The following is a 23,312-nucleotide window of genomic DNA, read 5'->3' on the forward strand; positions in this document are numbered from 1 at the left end:
AGTTGAGGCTGCCCACTTGCAGAGGATTCCTTGCTTTTTGTGCTTTCCTTGGCAGATTAGGACAGCAAATGTGAGCCTCCCACAAGATTCTGACCTTCTGTTTTTCTAGTGTTTTCCTATATTCTTCTAATTTTGGTTCCCGGTGCATTTTCTGATTTACTTCTGATATTCCCACTGCAGACTTCATGACTGCAGAAAATGCTCCCAGTGTTCCTTGCATATGATTTATAAAATAAAATGTTCCTTCAGGCTTATAACATGAAAGTCATGACACCAAAAGAGAGAAGGTTGGGGAGGGAAAGCAAAACAACCAAGCCCAGGCCAACAGTTCATAAAACCATACAAGAGTCTCAATTATGACCAGCTGGAATGACAACAAGTCAAGGATAGGAGGAGCTGGCTGGTATCTCAGTAGAACTGACGTGATGCCTCTATTTCCTACTATGTCTCTGTACTTTAATGTTTCTTTATCCCTTTGTACAAAGTCTTTCAACTAAATTACCTATAAGTATTAATTTTGGGGTAATTTATATCATCCCTGAGGTTAAGAAAGCATAGACTGCACAAAGTTAACTAGTCAGAAGAAGCAAAACTCACACAGGCACAGATAGAAGCTAAGTTTCCAACCTCATTGTGATGTACAAGTTTATTATTCAGTGGATGTTTATTGGTCAGTGACTCGCATTTATATTCAGTACTTAAAAGAAGCAGATTTGGGACCAACAGGAGAGAAGGGAGAAAGAGTTGTGAGTTGGTTGCTTGAAGCATACAGAGATCTTGCTAGGGATCGGCTTGGTAGAAATGCATATTGCTTAGCTAGACTTACATGCTGCTGCTTGTAGCAAATAAGCCAGACACATTTGAAAAAAAACAGGGAAAAATAATGATTATGTAATAATATAGAGAGACGGCTTCAGAACTGCCTTTCCCCGCTTATGTGAACAGTGACCGCTATCTTTCCTTTCTTCCATGTTTCACTTCTTGGCTCTGGATCTCTAACATCTGGAGATACTTTCTGGAAGAGGAAACCTGTCTTTTTTCTCTGAGCTGTGGGTGCTGGGCATACATATGGTTAATGGCAGCTGTGCACAACTGAGGGAGGAGGGCTGGCGGCGTGCAGTGTCTGCCCCTTTCTTTCCTTTTCTCTCTCTCTCTCTCTGTTTTCCAGAAAGCGTCTTTCTGCTTGGCGCCTGAGATCTGAAGACTATAGGCGGAACTGCTGGGCTCTGCTCTCTGCCTTCTCGCAGGGAGGGGAAATATTTACGTGGAGCGGGATGCTGTAGACATCCAAAGACAAACGCAAGCAGTGGCTGTGGCAGCCTATCATCCGGTCCCCAAGGTAGGTGCCAGCAAGCTGGGCAGTACCAAGGGTAGGTACTTAAAGCTGTTTGAAACCAAGCAAGCAAAGGGACAGATGTTGATTTGAAAGGGGGGGGGAGAGGGGGAGAGGAGAGATGAAAGACCAAGTCTTCCTGGAGTCTTGTTTGAGAGTCCTTCTTCCAGAATGCACTTCAGAGCTTGGGCAGTGATGCTTTAAATGTTTCAAAGGGTGGAAATAGCCCTGGATCTACCTGGAGTACCTGCCTTCTATTGCAATAACAGATAAGTTGCTTTCTCTCTCTCTCACTCTCTCCATTCTACTGTATAACTTTGTTGGTCAGAGATCTCTATCTAAGATAGGTGTACAGAGTGAGTTAAGGTTCACATTTACAGTAGACAAGCCTAGTCTTATACAAATTCTGCTTTTGAGGAATTGTCAGCTGAAAACCAGCTGGGGCAGTCATGAATGCATCATTGCCCTGGCACGGAGAAGGGATACATTCATTGTCCCTCTGAGTTTGATGCCTATCAACACAGTTCCTGAAACTTAGCTTCTTTATCCCAAATGTCCTTTCTGTGTTTTCCGGAGTGTTAAGAGTTTCTATGGCTGAGAAGATTTTTCTTGCAGGCCGTGATGACTTTAGATTCCCAGGCACTACTGGCTACTATAGCAGACCCTTGGGAAATGGCAAGTTGCCAGAGTGAACCGGAAAAAACACACAGTCTGAGAACACATCTTTGTATGCATTTCTGGACTTCTCTCCATGCCAGTCAACATTGGTCGGGCCTGTCCTGTGTTGTCCTGTCCTGTCCTGTCTCCCTCTGCATGCATACTGATCTTTTAAATAGGCAGCAGCTATTTGACAAGCATCTATTTATAGGCATCGTTTTCTCTTTCTCCAGGATTAATTAGAGGTTCCATTTTCTGCAATATTACTTGCATACATTTTGTGGGAGACTTTGGGGACAGAATGAGGGATAGAAACAGTATATCTATTCAAATTTATTGTTTTCGCCATTCCAAGGCTTTGGGACAAGTGGCTTTGGGAAAGTAGCACGAAAGTTAAATATAATATTAATTATGAAAGATGGTTAAACAAGAGCTCTTTCTTAGTCATAACCATTGCCATTTAACATTTGCCATGCAAAAAGATTTCTGTAGCACATCTCATAATGCTGGAATTCAGTCCAGAGAAACATAAATTTGGAGAAGCTACTAAGAAACAGGTCCCCCCCATCTGTGTAGGATGCTATCGTATATGGAAGCTTGTAAGTCTATATGCAGATATTTTTTGGTTTGCAGCAATTAATATATGCTGGTCTCAGGGCATCAGATCCAGCCTCCCTGTTGAGAACTAACTTCCTGGGAACCTACTGTTTGCTTCTTTGAAGTTCTTGGTGAAATACAATAGGAAACATTATACTGTTAGTAGTATGTTCCTTAATCAATACGAGAGTATGTACATATTCACATACTTGATAATTAAAGTATTGCATGTGTGCTGTCTAAATGTAGCCTGTAAATGTGTGGTTTCTACTTGCAGTGGACTACAGCTGTGTTCCTTTGACAACATGCTATCTCATTCTTTTCCATAAGAAATTCCATGAGAATCTTGTAGACAGTTGCGTGGTATAAAAAAGATGCTGAGATTCTAGAAATAATGTAAAGAAGAGCAACAAAGATGATTAGGGGAGCAGAGGCTTAACAAATAAAGCACAGTTGCAAGAGTTTGTCTAGTTATTAAAAATAAGGATTAAGGGGTTGTCACAAAGAAGAGGGGGCTCAACTTATTCTCCAAAACACTTGAAGGCAAGATAAGAAGCAATGAAACTTACCAAGGAGAAATTCAACCTAGAACTAAGGAGGAATTTCTTGTCAGTGAGAACAATCAGTGGAACGATCTGCCTCCAGAAGTTGTGGGTACTCCATCATTGGAGATTTTTAAGAAAAGATTGGACAACCATTTGTCTGAAATAGTCCCTTCCAACTCTCTTATTCTGCATTTATTGGGACCTTTTGACCACAGATTTTTGTTGGGAACTATTTTCTCTTGGTTTATTACAGACTAAGGATGGGCAAGCTTTCGGCCTTTTTCACGTTTGTAACTGTTATGAACATCATTATGTATTATGCCTTGAAAAACTCAGATGAAAGCCAATTAAGAGGAAATGAAGTTCATTATTGCCTTGAAATGTCCCAGATGCAGTTTTTCAATCAGATTTTTAGAGCAGAATTATGTGTGGGAGAAACGTATCAGTCTCAATCTTCTCTGGAGTCTCCCCCCCCCCTCATTTTGTAGGAAAGTTATTTAGGAAGCATGTGTCTGGAATGTCCACCTTCCAGTTCTCCACAGCAAAGAAATAGAGGAAAAGCAATTTGCAGGAGGTAAAGAATGGATAATGGGGGAGTGGATTGAACCATCCTTCTCCCCCCACCAGTCATATTTTAACCACAGTGACCCTCAGCTTTTTTTTCCTACTGCCCTTCTCAACAATTTTATCCATGAAAGGTTGGACACTCAATGATTGTTAAGTAATATTACTTGATCAAGTGATGATTGCTTGAAAAGATGTTCTATCATCAGTTCTTTCAAGCAGCTAGTAGTATTTCTTTTCCAAGATTTTGCTTTCACCACCCCACAGACCCAGCCTCCTACCACCAAGTTTAGAAGCATTTACAACTAGGAAGAATAGGGATCCAGACTCTAAATGATAGAGTTGATATCACAGAGAATCTTGTCTGCTTCCTCTAGACCAGTGTTTCCCAACCTTGGCAACTTGAAGATATTTGGACTTCAACTCCCAGAATTCCCCAACCTGTGAATACTGGCTGGGGAATTCTGGGAGTTGAAGTCCAGATATCTTCAAGTTGCCAAGGTTGGGAAACACTGCTCTAGACCAGTAGATTTAAACTCATTCCGAACAATCTCACAAGATATAGTCTCACTTCGGGAGGAGTTGCCCAGCTGGCGTTTAAGCCCTCAGACTGATTTTGTCCAGTAGAAATCTCGAAAAAAATATTCTCAGTATTTTTGCAGGTGTCCTTCCACCAACCTTTCTCTTTAAAAGTCCATGTTATTTTGAAAGCAATGGATAACACTAGCAGAGAAATAATTATGCCTTGATGCTTTTCCTGCTACAGTGGAGAAGGAGTGGGATTCTTTTCTTTTTTAAACTACTGATTCTTTGGGTGTGGCTTGGTGGGCGTGTCAGGGGAAGTATACTGCAAAATCCCCATTCCCTCCCCACTCCAGGGGAAGGTTACTGCAAAATCCCCATTTCATACCAATCAGCTGGGACTCGGGAGGCAGAGAATGGATGGGGGCAGGGCCAGTCAGAGGTGGCATTTACCGGTTCTCCGAACTACTCAATATTTCAGCTACCGGTTCTCCATAACTGGTCAGGACCTGCTGAATCCCACCTCTACGTGGATGCTTGAATGTGAGTTGCTATCCATGTTTGTTCAGATTCACTCAGTTTTCTGCTTCCTCTAAGTCAGTTCATCTCCCAGAGTTCCTCAGTAAACTAAGGAATTCCTCCCTGGATTGACAAACTTGGAGTGGTTGCATACTTATTTATTTATTCAACTTCTATGCTGCCCAATCCCAAAGGACTCGGGGCGGTGTACACTTACAATCCTGTCCAAGGTTTTTACCTGCCTCATTCCAGCAGGTGACAAAAGTCTCAGCAAGAACTGCCAACCAGAATCTCAGTAAACTCCCTAAGTGCCTTCTGGAAACTGAATGCTTCTGTTAGACCCCCAAAGTGATCATATAGGTCCTCTTTCTCCTTTATCTGGGACATTCTCATGGTGGCCATGAATTACTAACTGGACTATCTGTGGTCCTTCCTTTGAAAGAAAGAAGATTGAAATCTCCCAGTCTCATAAGTCCAGGGAATTCCACCCCCAGCCCTGTGATGATCATACAATTTGGGACAATACGCTAACAAAAGTATCGCCTTGTCCTTTGGGGTGAAACAGTACAACTGGTATTCCTAGTGCTTTTGATTTAATATTGCCATGGAAGGGAGGGTCTATTTTAGTGATGGCAAACTTATGGCATTTGAGCCATATTTGAGCACACCCAAGGTGTTGCCGTATGTTAGCTCCAGTGCGCATGGGCGTGCTGGCCAGTTGATTTTCTGCCTTCTTTTTGGCTCTTTTCACTGTCCCCAGGCTTCAGGAGAGCCTCCTGAAGTCTGGGTACAACAAAAAACATCCCAATGCGCCAACCAGAAGTTCACTTGTGTGTGTCACCCCCAGCTTCCTTTCCGCTGTCAGGAACTTCTTCAGCTTTGGAAAGTTGCAGCCAGGCCTCGCACATCTCAGCCTAATTTCTTCTGCAGCTGGCAAAGCTTTCCTGAAGGCCTCTGTAGTTAACAGAGCTCCAGATTGATCCGGAGCTCTGTCATCGGCTAGAGAGGACTTCAGGAAAGCTTTGCAGGCTGCAGAACAAATGGGCCAAGGTACTGAGGCATGGTTGCAACTATCTGAGGGTAAGTAGAAGGGCAGCTCCATTTCTGTTTTGTTTCTGCACATCTAATTGGCCCGTTGGGCCATTTTTTGATGTCCCCAGGCTTCAGGAGGTTTTCCTGAATCCTGGGGAGAGCAAAAAACAGTCCAATGGGCCTACTGGACGCTTCAATAAGGCCTGTTCACATGTGCGGAGGGGCAGCATGGGTCAGGTTGCGTGCATACGTAGGGGCATTACATTATGGGTGTAGGCACCCGCACGCACGTACGCTATTGCACATGTGCCCACCCTTTTGGCATGCAAGCAAAAAAAAGGTTCACCATCCCTGCTCTATTTCCTATGAATTGGTAGAAATGAATGGTGAGCAAACAGGTTAATTCCCTGCCTCTTGAGCATCTCCAGCAGTTTTATCAGCCTGTTTTCTCCAACAGGACACAACGCCATGAAGGGGCCACTGGTACACTGTACGTTTTGGCTTCTCTGCCTACTATTTCAGGCTTCTGGAACTGAGAGAGAGGCCGAAGAGAGGCCCGGGAGGCCCACACGACCACCACTCTGGGATCAGACTTCTAGGTGAGTCATTACAATAAAACCAATATGCCATAAATAATGCACACATGCACAAGCACACGCACACACTCTCACACCTGTTCTCTTGAGTAGTGGAAGCTGATCTCAAGGGACCATGTTTAAACAGACCACATATCTAGGCAGCTGTTCAGAACTGTGAAACTTTTAACCAGAACTGCTGACAGTTGAAGAAAACACTTCATGGTTGTACTTCAATGCCCAATTAACTTCATTAATGTGCATCTTCAGTGTGCAGTTTATGCACAATTAACTCACTCTGTCCCACTTTAAATTAAGCCAGAGGCTGCTGGGTACAAATGGCTCTGGAGGAGGTGCAAATGACTGCAAAAAACCTTAATGGTTGAATCATAGGCACACAATTAAGGATCCTGTTTAATCAGAGTGAACATTCTCTAGGCATCTCTGTACTGGAAAGGGCCATGTTTGTTTATGCTAGCACCCACCCACAATCAACGCCTTCACTGTCCGACCTCCATCCAGGCTTAATCTGGCCTGATCGTTGCTAGAAAACGGTATAGAAATTTGGAATGCTTCTGTGTTCTTTGAGAAATGTCCAGTGAGGAAAAAGGATCTCCTGCTGAATTTGTTTAGCTTCTTCTTTTTGTCTCCAAACAGAAAGGAATAGAAATAACTAGACAACCTGTGATCCACTGTGTCATCCTTTCGGATATATTCCCCTACCTAAACCTATAAAGCCCTACATGGCTTAGGGCCTGACTATTTACGGGACCTTCTTCTGCTGCATACCTCCCAGTGACCGATTAGGGCCGACAGGGTTGGCCTACTCCAGATCCCATCAACTAGATCAGTGTTTTTCAACCAGTGTGCTGCGAGACATGGTCAGGTGTGCCGCGAAGCTCAGAGAAAGAAAGCAAGAGAAAGAGAAAGAAAGCAAGAGAGAGAGAGAGAGAAAGAAAGAAAGCAGAAGAGAGAAAGAGCGAGCAAGAAAGAGAACAAGAGAGAGAAAGAAAGAAAGAGAGAGAGAAAGAGAACAAGAAAAAGAAAGCAAGAGAGAGAGCAAGAGAGAGAAAGAAAGCAAGAGAGAGAAAGAAAGAGAGGGAGGGAAGGAGAGAAAGAGAAAGACATAGAGGGAGGTAGGGAGGGAGAGAAAAAGAGAGCAAAAGGGAGAGGAAGGAAGGAAGAGAATGAAAGAGGTATGGAGAGAGAGAGAAAGAAAGAGGAAGGGAGAGAAAGAGGGAGGGACAGAGAAATAGAGCGAAAGGGAGGAAGAGAGAGAGAGAATTTTTTTGTCCAAACTTTTTTTAGCCACCCCCCCCCGCCCGCTCAATGTACCCCAGGGTTTCGTAAATGTAAAAAATGTGCCGCAGCTCAAAAAAGGTTGAAAATCACTGAACTAGATAATGTAGATTGGCGGGGCCACATGGGAGGGCCTTCTCTATGGTGGCTCCAGCTCAATGGAACCAACTGCCCCCGGAGGTATGCACCGCCCCCACCATCCTAGCCTTTAGGAAAGCTGTGAAGACCTGGCTTTGCCGGCAGGCCTGAGGCTGTTGAGCTGTATCACCTAGCTCCAGCCAAGTAGAATGAATGTTTCTTTTATATTCTGGGTTTTTACTTTTTTGATTGTTTTAAACTGTTGTACGCCGTCCAGAGTCAGCAAGGAGTTGAGCGGCTTAGAAATTTAACAAACAAACAAACAAACAAACAAACAAACAAACAAACAAACAAACAAACAAACAGGAATGATCATGGATGGGGGGGAAAAGCAGTGGTAGTGAGAGGAATTTCCAAAGTCTTGCCTGCTTTTCCATTGATCTTGCATGTGGCAGCATTGGAATCAGTCTTCCTTGTCTGACCTATGGAACTACCTACCACTTTGTTGGAGGGAAGGAGGAAGAAAGGGAGCAGTGGGCCACAAAAACCCCCACCCATGCTCCCCATCCCAGTGTGTCTCCAAGGGTCCCTCCTTCCAGGGAAGAACAGGGCTCATCCATCAGCTTCCAATGCTGCCCAGTCAGTCCTGCCTCTCTAGCAGGCACCCAAGTCCATTCCTGACCATCCCTCACCACCCACTACTGAATTGTAGTCTTTGTTCCAAACCAGCCAATTGCCACTCACCTGTTGGACCTTGCTGCCAGCCAATTGGATGCAGGAGCTACAGGGAGGCAGGAAAGAAGCTGGAATACACCCCTTTCATCTTCCGTTGTGACACACAACCTAAGGTTTCTCGGAAGTGTAGTTGGAAGGCACAGTGGGTCTGAAGTGGCCAATGCTTTGCTAAATTTCAATCTTACAGGAATAATGGGTCCTGAATTTTGTATGCCTTTGAAGTACGTTGATTCAAAAATGTTGCCCTCCGATGCACTATTTCAGCCAACGAATAGAGATATAAATATAGATGCTTAATTCGTTCTGTGACCAGGTTCTTAAGTAAAAAAGTTTGTAAGTAGAAGCAATTTTTTCTATAGGAATCAATGTAAAAGTAAATAATGCGTGCAAACCCATTAGGTAAAAGCTTGGAATTTGGGTGGGAGGAGGAGGAGGAAGAAGAGGAGGTGAGGGGAAATTTAAAAAATCCAAAAGTTTAAGGCTTAAAAAAGAAAGAAAGAGGGACTCTGAGGCGGTGAGGAGGAGCACACACTTCTCATACACCCAGCGCGAAGCTGCCTCCCATTCACTGCACCAGAGAGAGAAACCCAGGCGGGCGAGAGGGGGGAACCTCCCACTCCTTTGACTGAAAGGCAGCTGTTGCTGCTGCTGCTACCTGCTTCCTCTTCCTTCCCATGCTGAAGGGCTCCCCTCTCCTCTCATTCACTTGCTTTGTAGCTGGCGCCTTTCCTTCACTGTGGTGACTCCTCAGTTTGGCTGAAGCCGAGTTAATCCGGCCGGGGTGAAATGCCCTCTTTTGCCTTTCTGTGCCCAGACACATCGGCAGGCAACCTTGCGCCGGGTGTATGGGAGGCAGCATGAAGGAGTCACCACAGTGAAGTGGTTTATTCCCTCTTCAAGCACCCAGAGAAAGGAAAACACTCCATTCGCTCTGGGCTGGCCTCCTAAAGCTCCACCGAAAGGCTCCTCTGGCAGCTCAGAAAAGCCCGAGATGGCTGGGATTAAAGAGGGAATGGCCGGGTCTTCGTGCTGCTCTCAAATTTCCTGGGAATTTTTTCCGGGCTCAGGTTCTTAAGTAGAAAATGGTTCTTGAGAAGAGGCAAAAAAGTCTTGAACACCCGGTTCCTATCTAAAAAAGTTCTTAAGTAGAGGCATTCTTAGGTAGAGCCCTCTGAGCCCTCAATACCTTTCATATTGGAACCCCTTGCCCCTGATCTGTCTTCCTGACTACCATCATCTTTCCTAAATATGCCCATGTTACACCAACACTCCGCAGTCTGCATTGGTTGCCGATCAGTTTCTGGTCACAATTCAAAGTGTTGGTTATGACATATAAAGCCCTTCATGGCATCGGACCAGAATATCTCCGGGACCGCCTTCTGCCGCATGAATCCCAGTAACCAGTTAGGTCCCACAGAGTTGGCCTTCTCCGGGTCCCGTCGACTAAACAATGTCATTTGGTGGGACCCAGGGGAAGAGCCTTCTCTGTGGCGGCCCCGACCCTCTGGAACCAACTCCCCCCGGATATCAGAGTTGCCCCCACCCTCCTTGCCTTTCGTAAGCTTCTTAAAACCCACCTCTGTCGTCAGGCATGGGGGAATTAAGATATTCCCTTCCCCCTAGGCTTATAAAATTTATGCATGGTATGTCTGTATGTATTATTGGTTCTTTAAATTGGGGTTTTAAAATTACTTTTAATATTAGATTTGTTTGCATTGTCTTTTTACTATTGTTAGCCGCCCCGAGTCTGCGGAGAGGGGCGGCATACAAATCTAATAAATAAATAAATAAATAAAAATAAAATAAAATCTGCTGGTTTAGGTTTGCAAAGGGTTGGAATAATGGTTTGTAATAAGGGAGCTTGAATACTAGATCACAAGGGGCGAAATACAAAGTAATATCTTGCCACCCCCACCCCACCCCCGCAGCACTAATTACAGGAACTGGGAGGAGGTCCTATCTAGTTACCCTGTCTTGGCAAGTTGATCCCCTATTTCTGCTTTAGGACCAAAGGTTCTTCCCCTGAAGGAGCACAAGCTAGCAATCATCTGCTAAAAGTTGCGAGGGAAAAAGGTATGGCATCTTTTAAATTGAAGTAGCTGAAGGGCATGACTTTTTCTCCAAAAGATGTATAATTAGACGGGTAGCACCAGCCCTCATGGTTGCAGAGTAAATTCAGATTTTGTAGTCCCCTACAGTCATTGGGTGCAGCTTTCTTGTCTACAGTGGCTGGCAATTTTTTCTTCACGTCCAAGGATTTAGATTGCTCTAGGTCTTTTCAGTCTGGTCAATCAATGATCTTTTTCCACTCCCACCTCCATAAAATGTCTAATTCTATTTCATTTTAAATGAATCTTGGCAGGAACTGAGTGCTAGAAAATCTTTGTTATAATGTATATACTAGTTTATATAATACAGTGGTACCTCTACTTAAGAACTTTTCTACATAAGAACTGGGTGTTCAAATTTTTTTTGCCTCTACTTAAGAACCATTTTCCACTTAAGAACCCGAGCCAGGAAAAATCTCCCAGGAAATTTGAGAGCGGCACAAAGGCCCGGCCAGTTTCCTGCCATTCTCCCTTTAATCCTGGCCATCTGGGCTGCCAGAGGAGATTTTTGGTGATGCTTAAGGAGGCTTTGGCAGTCCAGAGCGAACGAAGCATTTTCCTTTCTCTGGATGCTTGGACAGGGAATAAACTTTTTCCAGTGCCCAGAGAAAAGAAACGCTCCCTTCGCTCTGGGCAGCCAAGGAGTCACCACAGCAAAGGAAAGGCGCCGGCTACAAAGCGAGCGAGCAAGAGGAGAGGGGAGCCCTCTAGCATGGGAAGGAAGAGGCAGCAGGTAGCAGCAGCAGCAGAGGCAGTGTATGGGAGGCAGCCTCGTGCCGGGTGTATGGGAGGCGTGTGCTCCTCCTCGCCACCTCAAAGTCCCTCTTTTTTTTTTTAAAGCCTTAAAGTTTTGGATTTTTTTGATTCCCCTCACCTTCTTCCTTCAGCAGTGACTCTCCTCCTCCTCTTCTTTCTCCTCCTCCCACCCAAATTCTGAGCTTTTATTTCTTTCCTAATGAGTTTGCACGCATTATTTGCTTTTACATTGATTCCTATGGGAAAAATTGCTTCCAGTTCCTTATATGATTCCATATATGTTCTAATATTTGAATGAATGCAGGCTAAATTTTTTCCTCTACAGCTCTTGGGTTCTGCCAAAGGACACCTGCCACAGCTTAGATTGAATTATAATATTCAATATAATGAAATATAATTATAATTCACACTTCTACTCTCAAAGTATTCTTTTCCATTATATGGCATTTCTCCGCCATTTTGCTCTCTGGTGCCTAAGTTGGAGGCGGTGACCTTCTTGCACATTTAATCATTATATCTTGGCTTCAAAGTCTGGGTTCAAGGTTGCAGGATTGGGGAAGACAACTGTGGTAGGCCCTGGTTTCTTGGGATTGGATTTGCCCATTGTTTGCTGCCCAGGCAGGGGTTTAACATTGAACTTTTCACATTTTGTGAAACAGTGCTGTCGGGGAGTAGGATGGCCTTACAGAAGTAAAACTCAGGGTCTGAGTTTCCTTTCCCAGTTTGTGGCCTTTTCACCATTCTGTCTATGCTGTTTCTGCCTCCCAGAACAGAATATGGCTATCAGAGACACCACAAGCAACCAGGAAGGTCTGAGTGTGTTCGCTGCTGTGATCCCCCTGCAGCACATCCCATGTATTACCCTGTGCCTCAGATCAACATGACCATCCTGAAAGGTAAGGGGCACTGGGCCAGTCGTGCTGCTTTGCATTCAAAATGTGAGCTTTAGGGAAAGGTTGGCCATTCATTTATCCATGAGCAATATGCACCACAATTACCTTTATGGACAACATGAAAGTAACTTTCATGTTGGGCACATTTATCCATGATCTGTTGGACTGGAGATGTTCTGCTTGCCCTCCTAACATTCCTGATCTGGGTCTTTTTCTTTTTTGTTTTGTCATCCTGGAAAAACAGTTATTGTTCCTGCTGTTAGTCATTCCAAGGCTTAAAATTGGCAATATCCTCTGAGTAACCTTTCTCCAATGCCAAAGCCACCTCCACACAATTGTTTTGCTGTACTCCTGTTCCTGAGCCAGCAGGAAATCATGCTGTGCTAAATCTTGCTGCCCCTATACATGCCCTTATGGGGCCGCTGTCCATAAAGCTTTAATGGGCAGCTCCTAATGATTGTGGTAGGCTGTTTTCTTGTTGACAGCCAAGCTTGTCCAACATCATCCATCATATGAAAAGCTTCCTCCAGTTTTGTAATCACAAAACTCTGATTACTCCATACATTCCTCCCTATTTCTTTCCTGTGATGTTATGGACTGATTTTTAAAAGTACAGGTGAACTACTACTGTAGTTGACTGATGTATCAAAGCACTAGCAGAGAGCTTTTCACTCTCGGTTGCCACCTAATGGTCATTCAGAGTTGAACAATAAAAATGCAGTTGGTTTAATGCTGTTAAAGAATTGGATTTTAAGAAAAAGGGATTAAGATGATTGATGTGAAAGCTATAAATTATTCTAAGAAAATTACATGAGGAAAGGAAATTAGGAGCAAGTGCTTAAGCAATTCCCTACCATCCAAGTTATGAAAGTATAAAAAATGAGTACTTTCAATAATATCCCAAAGTTGCTTTTTCAAGAGGCAACTGGACTGGATGACTGAGGATCTCCATAGACACTTCCAATAATACTTTGAGTAATCTCTCTTAAACCAGTGATTAGTTAAGGTTTCACACTCAGTTGTGAAACCTTAAACCTTAACTAATCACCTGCTTAAGAGCAATTATTAGTTGGACTAGTCAACCAATCCACTGGTGGCTAAAAAATGAGGTTATAGTAGTTGGGGTTCTGGTGTCCCGTGTAGCCGAAAGAAGATTGAGGGGTAGAAGAAATCATTATGGACAGGAAGCCAGCAGAACCATCTGGAGTCTCCAGGTTGTCAATACAGGTGACCTAATTTCAGGCTGCCTCTCCCATGTGCAAAGTTTTCCCTTTATTATCCCACACACAGCAACTGGAGACAGAATAAGAAAAAAAACACAGAACAAAGTACTGAAAAGCATATTTGAGTTGCCTTCTGTGAATGGTGAGATACAGAAGGGGCATGTGGACATGCCCTCTGGAAGTAGTTACTAAGCTGTCCTTATCCTGGTATAAGGCAGTTTTATGGATTTGTCCCAAGGCTGTATAGTGAGCTGGTTGGGGCTAGCCTGAGGGAACATCATTTCCATTTCCTACAATGTCCCCAGCATAACATTGCCCTGGAGCATTGTGAGAAGTTAAAACACTGGCTGAGAAAAAATGAGAACATAAATATAGTTGTATTGGATCTAACTAAGGCATAATGAGCTGGGACTTTGTTCCTATCCAATATTCTTGGTTCATATACAAATGAGATTTTGCCCCTTCTGTTCTCCACCAGTTGGTTTTACAGAATTGAGAAGCCACTCTGATCAGGGAGGTAATAGAGCTATTATGACTCGAAGGCATGGATAAGCCTCATCCCCATTAATTTGCTGAATCCCTTTAAGATATTTAACTGAGCAGCAGCATTATAATCTGAGGTAATGAACACAGCTGTTTGATCAACTTTGGAACAGAGGAGAGAAGAGGGCAAAATATGCCTCGTGTTAAAATCAGTTCTATACTTCTAAATCCTTCACATCAGGGGGCAAGGTAGCCCAGGTTTCTCCATCCATTTTCACCTGGTTTTCAGAATCTGTTCCATCCTTAGGGTGGCCTCCCTGCACTGTGTCTTAGATTATTGCACTAATTCTGCCTATGGAAGCAGATGGGGAGGGAGCATCGTGCACAGCCAGAGGGCGAATAAGCTAACAATATTGCAGCTGCTTCATCTCTTAATTCATGAGGGGATTTCAAAGTGCATAAATTTCAGAGAGCTCTAGGATATGCCCTAACATTTCTAAGTTCCATCATTTCATAAGGGACAGAATCACAACTTATTACTTGGCATCGGCAGCTCAGGTCATGCTTTGAAATCCCTGCCCATCTGACCCAAAACCATTTAGCTGCTAGTTTGGAGCATTTATGGGATAGGCTTTCAGAAGCCATGGAGAACTGGCATTCGGAGTCCTGTCCCTCCCAGATTTTAACCACAGTGTGGAGACAGAACTTTGGGCTCTGCAGAATCTAGATAGTTAAGTTAGGGAGAAGTTGTATGGGTTAAGTAAATTCCTTGGCTGGAAGGAACTGTTATGATAATTTTATCCAAGATCCTTCCGTAACAGAGGCCAAAGGAAACCAACAATTAATTTTGAGTCAAACCTAGGACACCAGAGGTTGCATTAGGACATGGCCTGATTTGGAGGGTGGAGAGGTTGTATCATCAGAAAAGGCCCCGGGACTGCTGAATCTGAGATTTACAAGGAAAATTAAATCCCAGAAACCAACATTGGGTTGGGCAATAGTGCCAACAGGCAGAAACCTTTGTCCACAAACACTCTTTCATAGCTCACCAGTCTTTCTTTCATTCACATCCCATCCTACACACAGTTTTTCTTCCATCAGTGTACCAGTAGCTCGTATTTGTATTTCCTCTACTTATTTTTCTATTTATATCCTGCTACTCCTTCAGGATCTCAAAGCAGTATACACAGTAGGTGTCCACAGTTCTAAAAATAAAACAAGCCTATGAAATTAGGCTAAGAAAGACTGAAAGTCAGCTCTTTCATTTAAGGACTGGGTTAATCCAGGGTTAATAACCATGCATATGCCCATATCTTTGCCCACATAAATCTGTACCACCCTTGCTGTGCAAGTTAGTTTGATAAAATCTTTAAACTGAATTAATGGAGATTTTCCAATCGGACTCTCTCATTCTCTCACACGCAGATGCACACAATGTTCATAACATTCTTATATGCATAACACAATTCCACCCCCTTGGCAACTGCAATTATTCTTTTCTGCTGACTGCAGATTCATTTGGGAAAAGCATTCAGTTGAAACCAAATATAAGTGCTCCTAGCAGGACTGGGGAGCAGTGGAGAGAGGCCAACCAAATCATATGGGGAGACACTGCAGGCTGCATCTGGCCTATGAGCCAGAGGTGCTCCACTTGAGTTACTCTATGGATGTACTGTATATTTATTATAGAGTTCTCCTTTTTTCTTCCGATTCCTTTTGATCATTCTAGATTCAAAACGGAAAACTTTCACAATTTTGAACATTTATTTTTAGATTACATGTTCTGATTACATGAGTATGTTACACATTTTATCTAATGGATAAAACAGAAATCATTGCTCTATACTTAATATTTAAACTGATTTAGCACATATTTCAGTGGTAAGCCTAATTAATATAGGAAAAAAATTCTCATCAGTTTGAAGGCATTGCAATGCAGACATACTTTCATCCATGCAGGAAAAAGGATTTTACCATATATGTATCTCTCTGAAATATAACCCAGGAAGGACATCATATTATGTAGTGGTTTTTCCCTGCCACAAAAATAGAGATGGTGTATAGTTTTATATGGTAAGCCAGCAAGGAATAGCAGTGGACCGACTGGCGCCATTTATGTTCAGGGTTTTCTGCCACAAGTGGGATGCATGGATTCTTTTATTTATCTCTCTGTTGTATTCAAATGTATACATAGATGTTTAGACAAGAGAAATTAGCCATTTTTCTACACCACAGTAATAGAAATAAGATGTAAATGGCAAGGAGGAAGTGTTGTAAAGTGCCAAGAAAAAAAATAATTCAGATCAATATTTTTTGTCCAAAGCATTTTGGACACTTTCCACATTAAGGGCATTTTCTGCTTTCTCGTTTGAAACTTATCATAACAGTTCCTTCCAGCCAAGGAATTTACTTAACCCATACAACTTCTCCCTAACTTAACTATCTAGATTCTGCAGAGCCCCAAGTTTTGTCTCCACACTGTGGTTAAAATCTGGGAGGGACAGGACTCCAAATGCCATTGTCTCTTATTTTGGTGATACCATAAACTCTTGTGGTTGTCTCTCTTCAATTGTTCCTAAAAGATGCCTTCACCAATTGCTACCCTCTAGACGGTTTGGACATTAGTAGCCTTAATCCTCAATTAGCCAGAGTAAAATCCCCACACATCCTGGGAGAAGGTGGGGTGGGCAGGCCAGGTGAAGGAAACTGCGGTCTGTCATGACATCTTTATTTCTCAGGTGAGAAAGGGGACCGTGGTGATCGTGGCTTCCAAGGAAAATTGGGAAAAGCCGGTGCAGCAGGCAAGAAGGGTGAGATGGGCTTCAAGGGGCAAAAGGGCAACATGGGATCCCCCGGCGAGAATTACAAGACCAACTATGCTGCCTTTTCGGTGGGTCGGCGAAAACCCTTGCATAGCAATGACTATTACCAGGTGCTCGTCTTTGACACTGAGTTTGTGAACCTCTACGGCCACTTCAATATGTTTATGGGCAAGTTCTTCTGCTACGTCCCGGGCATATATTTCTTCAGTCTCAACGTGCACACCTGGAACCAGAAGGAGACCTACCTTCATATCATGCACAACACAAAAGAAGCAGCCATTTTATATGCACAGGCTAGTGACCGAAGCATCATGCAGAGCCAGAGCCTCATGATAGAGCTGCAGGACCAGGATGAAATCTGGATACGGCTCTTCAAGGGGGAACGTGAGAATGCTGTGTTCAGTGATGAATATGATACCTACGTCACTTTCAGTGGATATCTGGTTAAGCCCAGCTCAGAGCCTTGAATCAGCTAGCAGACGGACAGCTTGGCCCTATCAGCTTTGGCTTGTCCCCTTTTTTGGTGATTTCTAGCACTGCTCACTGCGGGGAGGCACTCACTTGCACTGGAAGCACCCACTTGATGAGATATTCTAACCTAGGATCTCTCTTTTGATAAACATGGCCTTTTTTCTACATGGCCTTTTCTCTACATCTTACCCGATGCTCTCCTAACATGATGGACTAGAAATTCCAAGATGCTAGTATTGTCCAACTACAATTTTCAGTCTACTTAGGATTGAGCCTTTGGAAAGACGCAATCCAACACATCTTGAGGATCTCAAACTGGAGATTGTATTTTATTATTTTATCTTGAATTTCACTGGTCAAACACTCATATCTTCCCAGATTATAACTTAATGGTTGTCCTAGTAGGCCTGCCATAACTTTGAGTTCTTTCTATGGTACTAGGATACACAGCCATTGTCTCTTTGATTTCTTGTGTTTCCCTTGCTCAGCATTGAGCTTTATCCTTCCTGGTGGAATCTCTTCCATCACAGATATAAACAGCACTACCTCTAATTCATGACCATATTGACCGTAATCTCCAGCATTCATTTGTATTAATTTCCAAATCTTCTCCAGCAGAGTCTGAGTCAGTTGTGCTCCCTGAGTGAGATACCACTACTGTCATGTTTGTGGGTTTTTTGTCCTAAATTCAACAGTCAGATGATCCTTTCTATATAATTTAAACAGCTTTTCCCCATTTTTCTCACTTCTGTCCTTCAGGCCTTCTTTTTCATTTAACCTTTTCGGGTCTTTTGAGTTCTCTGCAATGCACCTAAGCCTCCTTCTGTCCCCTAGTTGGACATTGTGTTAACGCCACCTAATAATAAAAAGCTTATTATTCAGTATAACATTAGTTGAAAAAACTGCACCTTTTCTTTCTTTTGGAAGGCCTTGTTAATTGACTTTTTCATTCAGAAGCTGCTGTTTATCTGCATCCAATGGGGATGCATTAAAAAGCATAACACTAAAGCACTGGTTCCACAAACCACTACCTCCCTCCTGTTGCAAGCACATTCCCTCTAATACAGTTCTCGGGCACTGCCCACAATGGTCACTTTGATTTGGTTTGCAGGGAAGAATTAAGATTGAATTCCTGGCTCCAGTCAGAGGTATCTGACTGTGTAACACCTTTTTTAAAGTGCTTATTGGGTGTTACACAGATTTTTTGCTATAAATGGGTTTAGCACTCTTAAGAGAGTATATTAGTCCCCTGCTGCACAGAAGGTCAATTTAATTATATGTTTCCTGCTGTGCTGGGTCAATGCAGACCCCTTGCCTGGTGTGAAGAGGCAGGAATCTTCAACAGTTTCCCACTTTTCATGTAATGATCAAGGATCACGACAATAGTGATGACAATAATGATGGCGACATTCAATCTTTCCCCACTTTTGGCACCTGGAGAGGGCTGGGAAGTGGAAGCAAATTCCTGTTTTTCCTTTTATTTAGGAGTCTTGGCCTAGGACAGTGATGACGAACCTATGGCATGGGTGCCACAGGTGGCACGCAGAGTTATATCTGCTGGCACTCGAGCCTTTGCCCTAGCTCAGCTCCAACATACATATGTGTGTTAGCCAACTGATTTTTGGTTCACACAGAGGCTCTGGGGGTGTGTTTCCGGCTTCCAGAGAGCCTCCGGGAGGATGGTGGCTGCCCCCAGCTCCAGGGAAGCCTACTGGGCCTACCAGAAGTTGAGAAACAGACCATTTCCGCCCTCCAGAGGGCCTCCAGGGGTGGGGGAAGGTGTTTTTGCCCTTTTGATTATGGGTTTAGGCATTCACACATGCACGATAGCGTGCGCGCAGGCTCTTTCAGCACCCGAGAGAAAAAAGTTCTGCCATCACTGGCCTAGGACTTCAAGGTGGTAATGAATGGATCAGATCCACTTTCAACCTGCAGGCTGAGAAATACGATTGGCTGCTCCCATGCCTGGGAAGGCAGCGAGGGTTCCACATTCTTAAGTCTCTATGCCAAGGATTGGGGCAGGTGAGCCAGGACCACGATGAGTATGAATGATTCAGAGTTGTTGAGAAGAGGGAGGTGTTGCTAGAGAATGGCTGGGTATTTATGTTCTTAAAGGCCACTCTTTTATCTCCACCTTTGCCCATTCTGATTTGCAGAAGCTGCTTGATGGCATAGAAGCACTACAGCCCCCTTCCCATGTGGAAGCCACTTTATACCAAGTACATACACACACAAGGCAGACTGTTTCTTTTTTCCTGAGGATTTTAAAAAAATGTTTTAACTGCCTTTCAACTCCACTGTCTTTTTTTGGCAGTTCTCACATGCAGAGTCTTTTCAACCAGCTCTGCTTTCCATCTTCTGCTGCCTGCGTTTTTTTTCTGACAGTGCCACATTTTCCACAGATGTTATCCATTCCAAAATATTACCCACTCTTTTTCTTACTCCGTTCTTTTGAAGTCTATTCATTCCCCCCATTTGGAGCCCCCAATCTTCTCTCTGAGTGTGACGTTATATAGAGACAAATTATAGGACGTTTCTGCTGGCTGAAGGATTGGAATTGCAGAGTATATCCTGAAATATAACAGGCTCAGCTGTTATAACATGCCTTCGTCCAGTCTCCAAGTACACCATACAACTCAGGTCTTTGGGGCACCCATTTCGGAAGATAGTTTTTAGAAATTGAGAGGGGGAAGACCTGGGAAACAATGAGAGATACTAATGAGCAAAAGCTGAGATAATGTAGGACAAAGAAAGGCTGAAATGACTGGTTTGAGTTCCATTTCAAGGCTACATACCATGTTCCAGTTTGCTGGGTTCTTTGTTCACCATTGTTGCTATACAGCTCACTTTTTCTAATGGAGATCAAATTTTCTATCAGGAAAAGACAGCTTTGTGACTAATGAAGGGGCCTGAGTTATTTTTAATTTGTGCCAGTGATCATCAGTACAGGTAGTCCTGGACTACCTAAACGAACTGTTGTTTCATTTTGTGACAGTTCCAAGTTACAACGACATAGAAAAAAGTGACTTATGACCATTTTTCATGCAGCTTTCCCATGGTCACGTGATTAAAATTTAGATTCTTGGCAACCGGTTCATATTTATGACGGTTGCAATGTTCTGTGGTCATTTGTTCAGCTTTTGTGACCTTCTGACAAGCAAAGTCAATAGGGAAGCCAGATTCACTTAAGAACCCTGTTACTAACTTAACAATTTCACTGATTCATTTAATGGTGGCATTCGTAAAATGGGGTAAAATGCAACAAATGTTTCACTTAATAATAACATAAATTTTGGGCTAAATTGTGGTCGTCAGTCAAAGACCATCTGTACTGGACCTTGTCACTTTTCACCTTCCAGAGGAAAGAAATCAGCTTTACAAGAAACATAAACACAACAACTATAGTTAAGCACTAAAACTATTGTCTTTCTTGTTGTTTTTCATTGATGCTGTCTTATTACCTTGTTCTATAAACGGTATATGAAAATCTCCCAAATCTCTAGAGGAGTGCAGGTTTCACAATCTCCAGGTAACACATTATATTGTTTAATGCATGAAACAATTGCTTGCTATTCATTGGCCACCAGCAGCTTCAGAAAATGCCTGAAGTCATCTGTTTACAGGTTCTTTAGCCTGCACAGTTGGATTGAAGCCATGAGTTGTGATTGCTTTCATGGCCTCATGTTAAAAAAAAGAAATCATTGTATACGATAGCTTCCATATGTTTGTACCTGCATACCATACCATGATCAGGTATATAAAGGTTTTGTATACTATTTTTCTATTTAGCTGACAGCATGTGACACAAAAATGCACCAAACATCTATTATTCAACCACCTCTCATTAAAGCAGCTCCTTAGCAGGTCATTATGGCCTCCTTCATGTAAGCAAATATTTTGCTTCCTCTCTTGAAATCATGATTGCGGAATGGCCTGGTGGGTGTTTGCCTATTTACCAAATGGCTGTCATTGTTATCATCATCATTCACACAACACCTTTTTGCTAGAAGGCAAGTGGTTGAAGTTCTCTCACTGCACTTCAGCTCCCCACCTTACTTTCTCTTATCTCAGTTTTCCTTTACCATTTTCCCCCCTAGACAGCTACATACTTCTACCTCCAATGTTTATTTCCCAAGAATACATGTGAGGCTTATGTGGACTCAGTGGCATCCCTGCGGTACAAATGATGCTGGAGGCTGGTATCAGCATCTTAACTGCCCTGTCCTCACTTTTTTTATTTATGATCTAAAAATAAATTAAAATCAGGTGGGTAGGGATCTCTTGGGTTTCTTCAGTCTTCCAAGTTGTATTTCACAGCATGCCAACAAAAACACAAATGCTTTCTTTTGCCCTCCCTAAACCCCTACTACCCACCAGATGTGTTGGCCTTAAGGATCCTTAGTCCCAATCTGTTGGTCCAATGTAAATGAAAGGCAACAGATTTGGGGAAGTTGTTGTAAAAACATCACACATTTTCAAAAACAAGTACCTAATTATATTCAAGTATATGTTTAAAGGAGGAAGATAGTTATTAGTAAAGCACAAAACGCTGGTGGATTAGTAAGGGCTTGAACTGGAAGTGGCTGCAAAGGATGTTGTTTTCCCTGAAGGTCTGTATGAGCATTAGATCAAAGCAAGGTCTTGGGAGATACATGGAGTTCTGGCAATTTGTTTCCCCATAATATTTGAATGCATTTCATCTCCTTATAATGCTCCTCTTTCAACTTACTCCACCCAGTAATAAAGGATCCGCTAGGACTGATTGAAAAAACAAATAAGCTTCCCGCTGGGAGCATTGTTTGCATTTCAAGAGATCAGAGCTAGGCTGTCTTTTGGAAAACAGTTAAATCTGTAGAGGGCGGAAACTAGATAGAAGTTTTCTAATAGGGGAGCCAAACAGGGTCATGTATCTGAAACACTCCAAATCCCATGGTCAATTCCCTACAAGAAACTATAAGGCACAGATGGCCGGTTTGTTGTGAATGAATATACGTATATTCTTATGCATAACCTTCTAACTCTCAAGATATATGTAAAAACTTTGTTCCGTATTGGATTTTCATATTTCAGCTTTTATCACATCCAGAAATGGTTGCAATATGATATGATAATTCTGCAGTACACAAAAATGCAGTCATAACAATTCATCATTTAGAGGCTCGTGTCTCATTGGGGAAGACATCTAGACTAATCTAAGGAAAATTTTAGTAGAAGTGGGAATCTGGGTTAGAACGAAACACCAGACAAAATTAAGTTTAAGAAGCATATATACTGATATGCTATTAGCATTGTTTCAACTACTTAGTATGTTCAATTTGGTAACAACAAGAGGCTAAAGTTAATTTTCTAGGCTAATTGTGTAAGATTGGATTCAACAACTAAGATTTTCAGTTTCCCAAAAATGGGAGCAAAACACAAAACAAAATAATAAAAAATATCATGTGCAAATGATAGCCAGACAAGGGATATGTAAAGTAAAAGTATTTCTTTTGTTTCTTTTTAACTGTACAATTTAAAAGGACAATTCTTGTTCAGGCAAATAAATGAATAGGATCAAACAAAATTTTGCATTTGAATTTTTGTATTAAAAAACTTTAAATATAAATACAACCCATTTTGTACTGTACATTTTTGTACTATGAACTTTGCTTTATAAAAGATATGTTTAAAAGTCTCTGTGAATTTCTCCAAGCAAATTGTTATCAGCAAACTGTTTTTGAACAGTTAAACTATATACTGTAATTGTAATTTGAAACAGCGTGCTGCATTTCCTGTTTTCTTGTGCTTATCTGGGTATGTGCGGGTCAATACTCAGTAGGCTACTCTTTGACGTGTTTCAGTACGGTATGTAAGATAGCTTTAAAAGGGAATAAAAAGTCTAATCCTATGTCAACTGTACAAGTTAGGTTCTTCTGTGGACCGGGAAAGAAAGCTATTACTTTGCCTAAAGCACTTTTTGCAACTACTGCTGTATATCTGAAATTTCCCCCACAGAACTGCCAGGCTCATCCCTCTTATAATGATCATGGTTATTTTTGAAGGGAAGATAATACGGCATCTTGGTTTCTGCAGATGGGGAATTGTCAAAGATGAGAGTGGG

The 23,312-nt window shown here is 42.5% G+C and overlaps 1 protein-coding gene across 1 annotated transcript; it reads left to right on the forward strand.

Annotated features, from left to right (window-relative positions):
• The first annotated feature begins 1,260 nt into the window (after positions 1-1,260).
• On the forward strand, positions 1,261-17,780 carry C1QTNF1 (C1q and TNF related 1). The gene is made up of 4 exons (XM_070740166.1): positions 1,261-1,339; positions 6,227-6,368; positions 12,089-12,216; positions 16,658-17,780. The coding sequence occupies exons 2-4, from the start codon at positions 6,238-6,240 to the stop codon at positions 17,206-17,208; spliced, it is 810 nt and encodes a 269-aa protein (XP_070596267.1). The 5' UTR covers positions 1,261-1,339; positions 6,227-6,237; the 3' UTR covers positions 17,209-17,780.
• Positions 17,781-23,312: the final 5,532 nt, after the last annotated feature.

Source organism: Erythrolamprus reginae, chromosome 2, assembly GCF_031021105.1.
Source record: "Erythrolamprus reginae isolate rEryReg1 chromosome 2, rEryReg1.hap1, whole genome shotgun sequence".
NCBI classification, from domain to species: Eukaryota; Metazoa; Chordata; class Lepidosauria; order Squamata; family Dipsadidae; genus Erythrolamprus; species Erythrolamprus reginae.

Bases quoted from the DNA above. Each gene is read 5' to 3' on its own strand.
- C1QTNF1 (XM_070740166.1), top strand. From the start codon at position 6,238: ATGAAGGGGCCACTGGTACACTGTACGTTTTGGCTTCTCTGCCTACTA. The intron at 6,369-12,088 runs GTGAGTCATTAC...TCTGCCTCCCAG, and splicing joins CTCTGGGATCAGACTTCTAG to AACAGAATATGGCTATCAGA. The intron at 12,217-16,657 runs GTAAGGGGCACT...TTTATTTCTCAG, and splicing joins CAACATGACCATCCTGAAAG to GTGAGAAAGGGGACCGTGGT.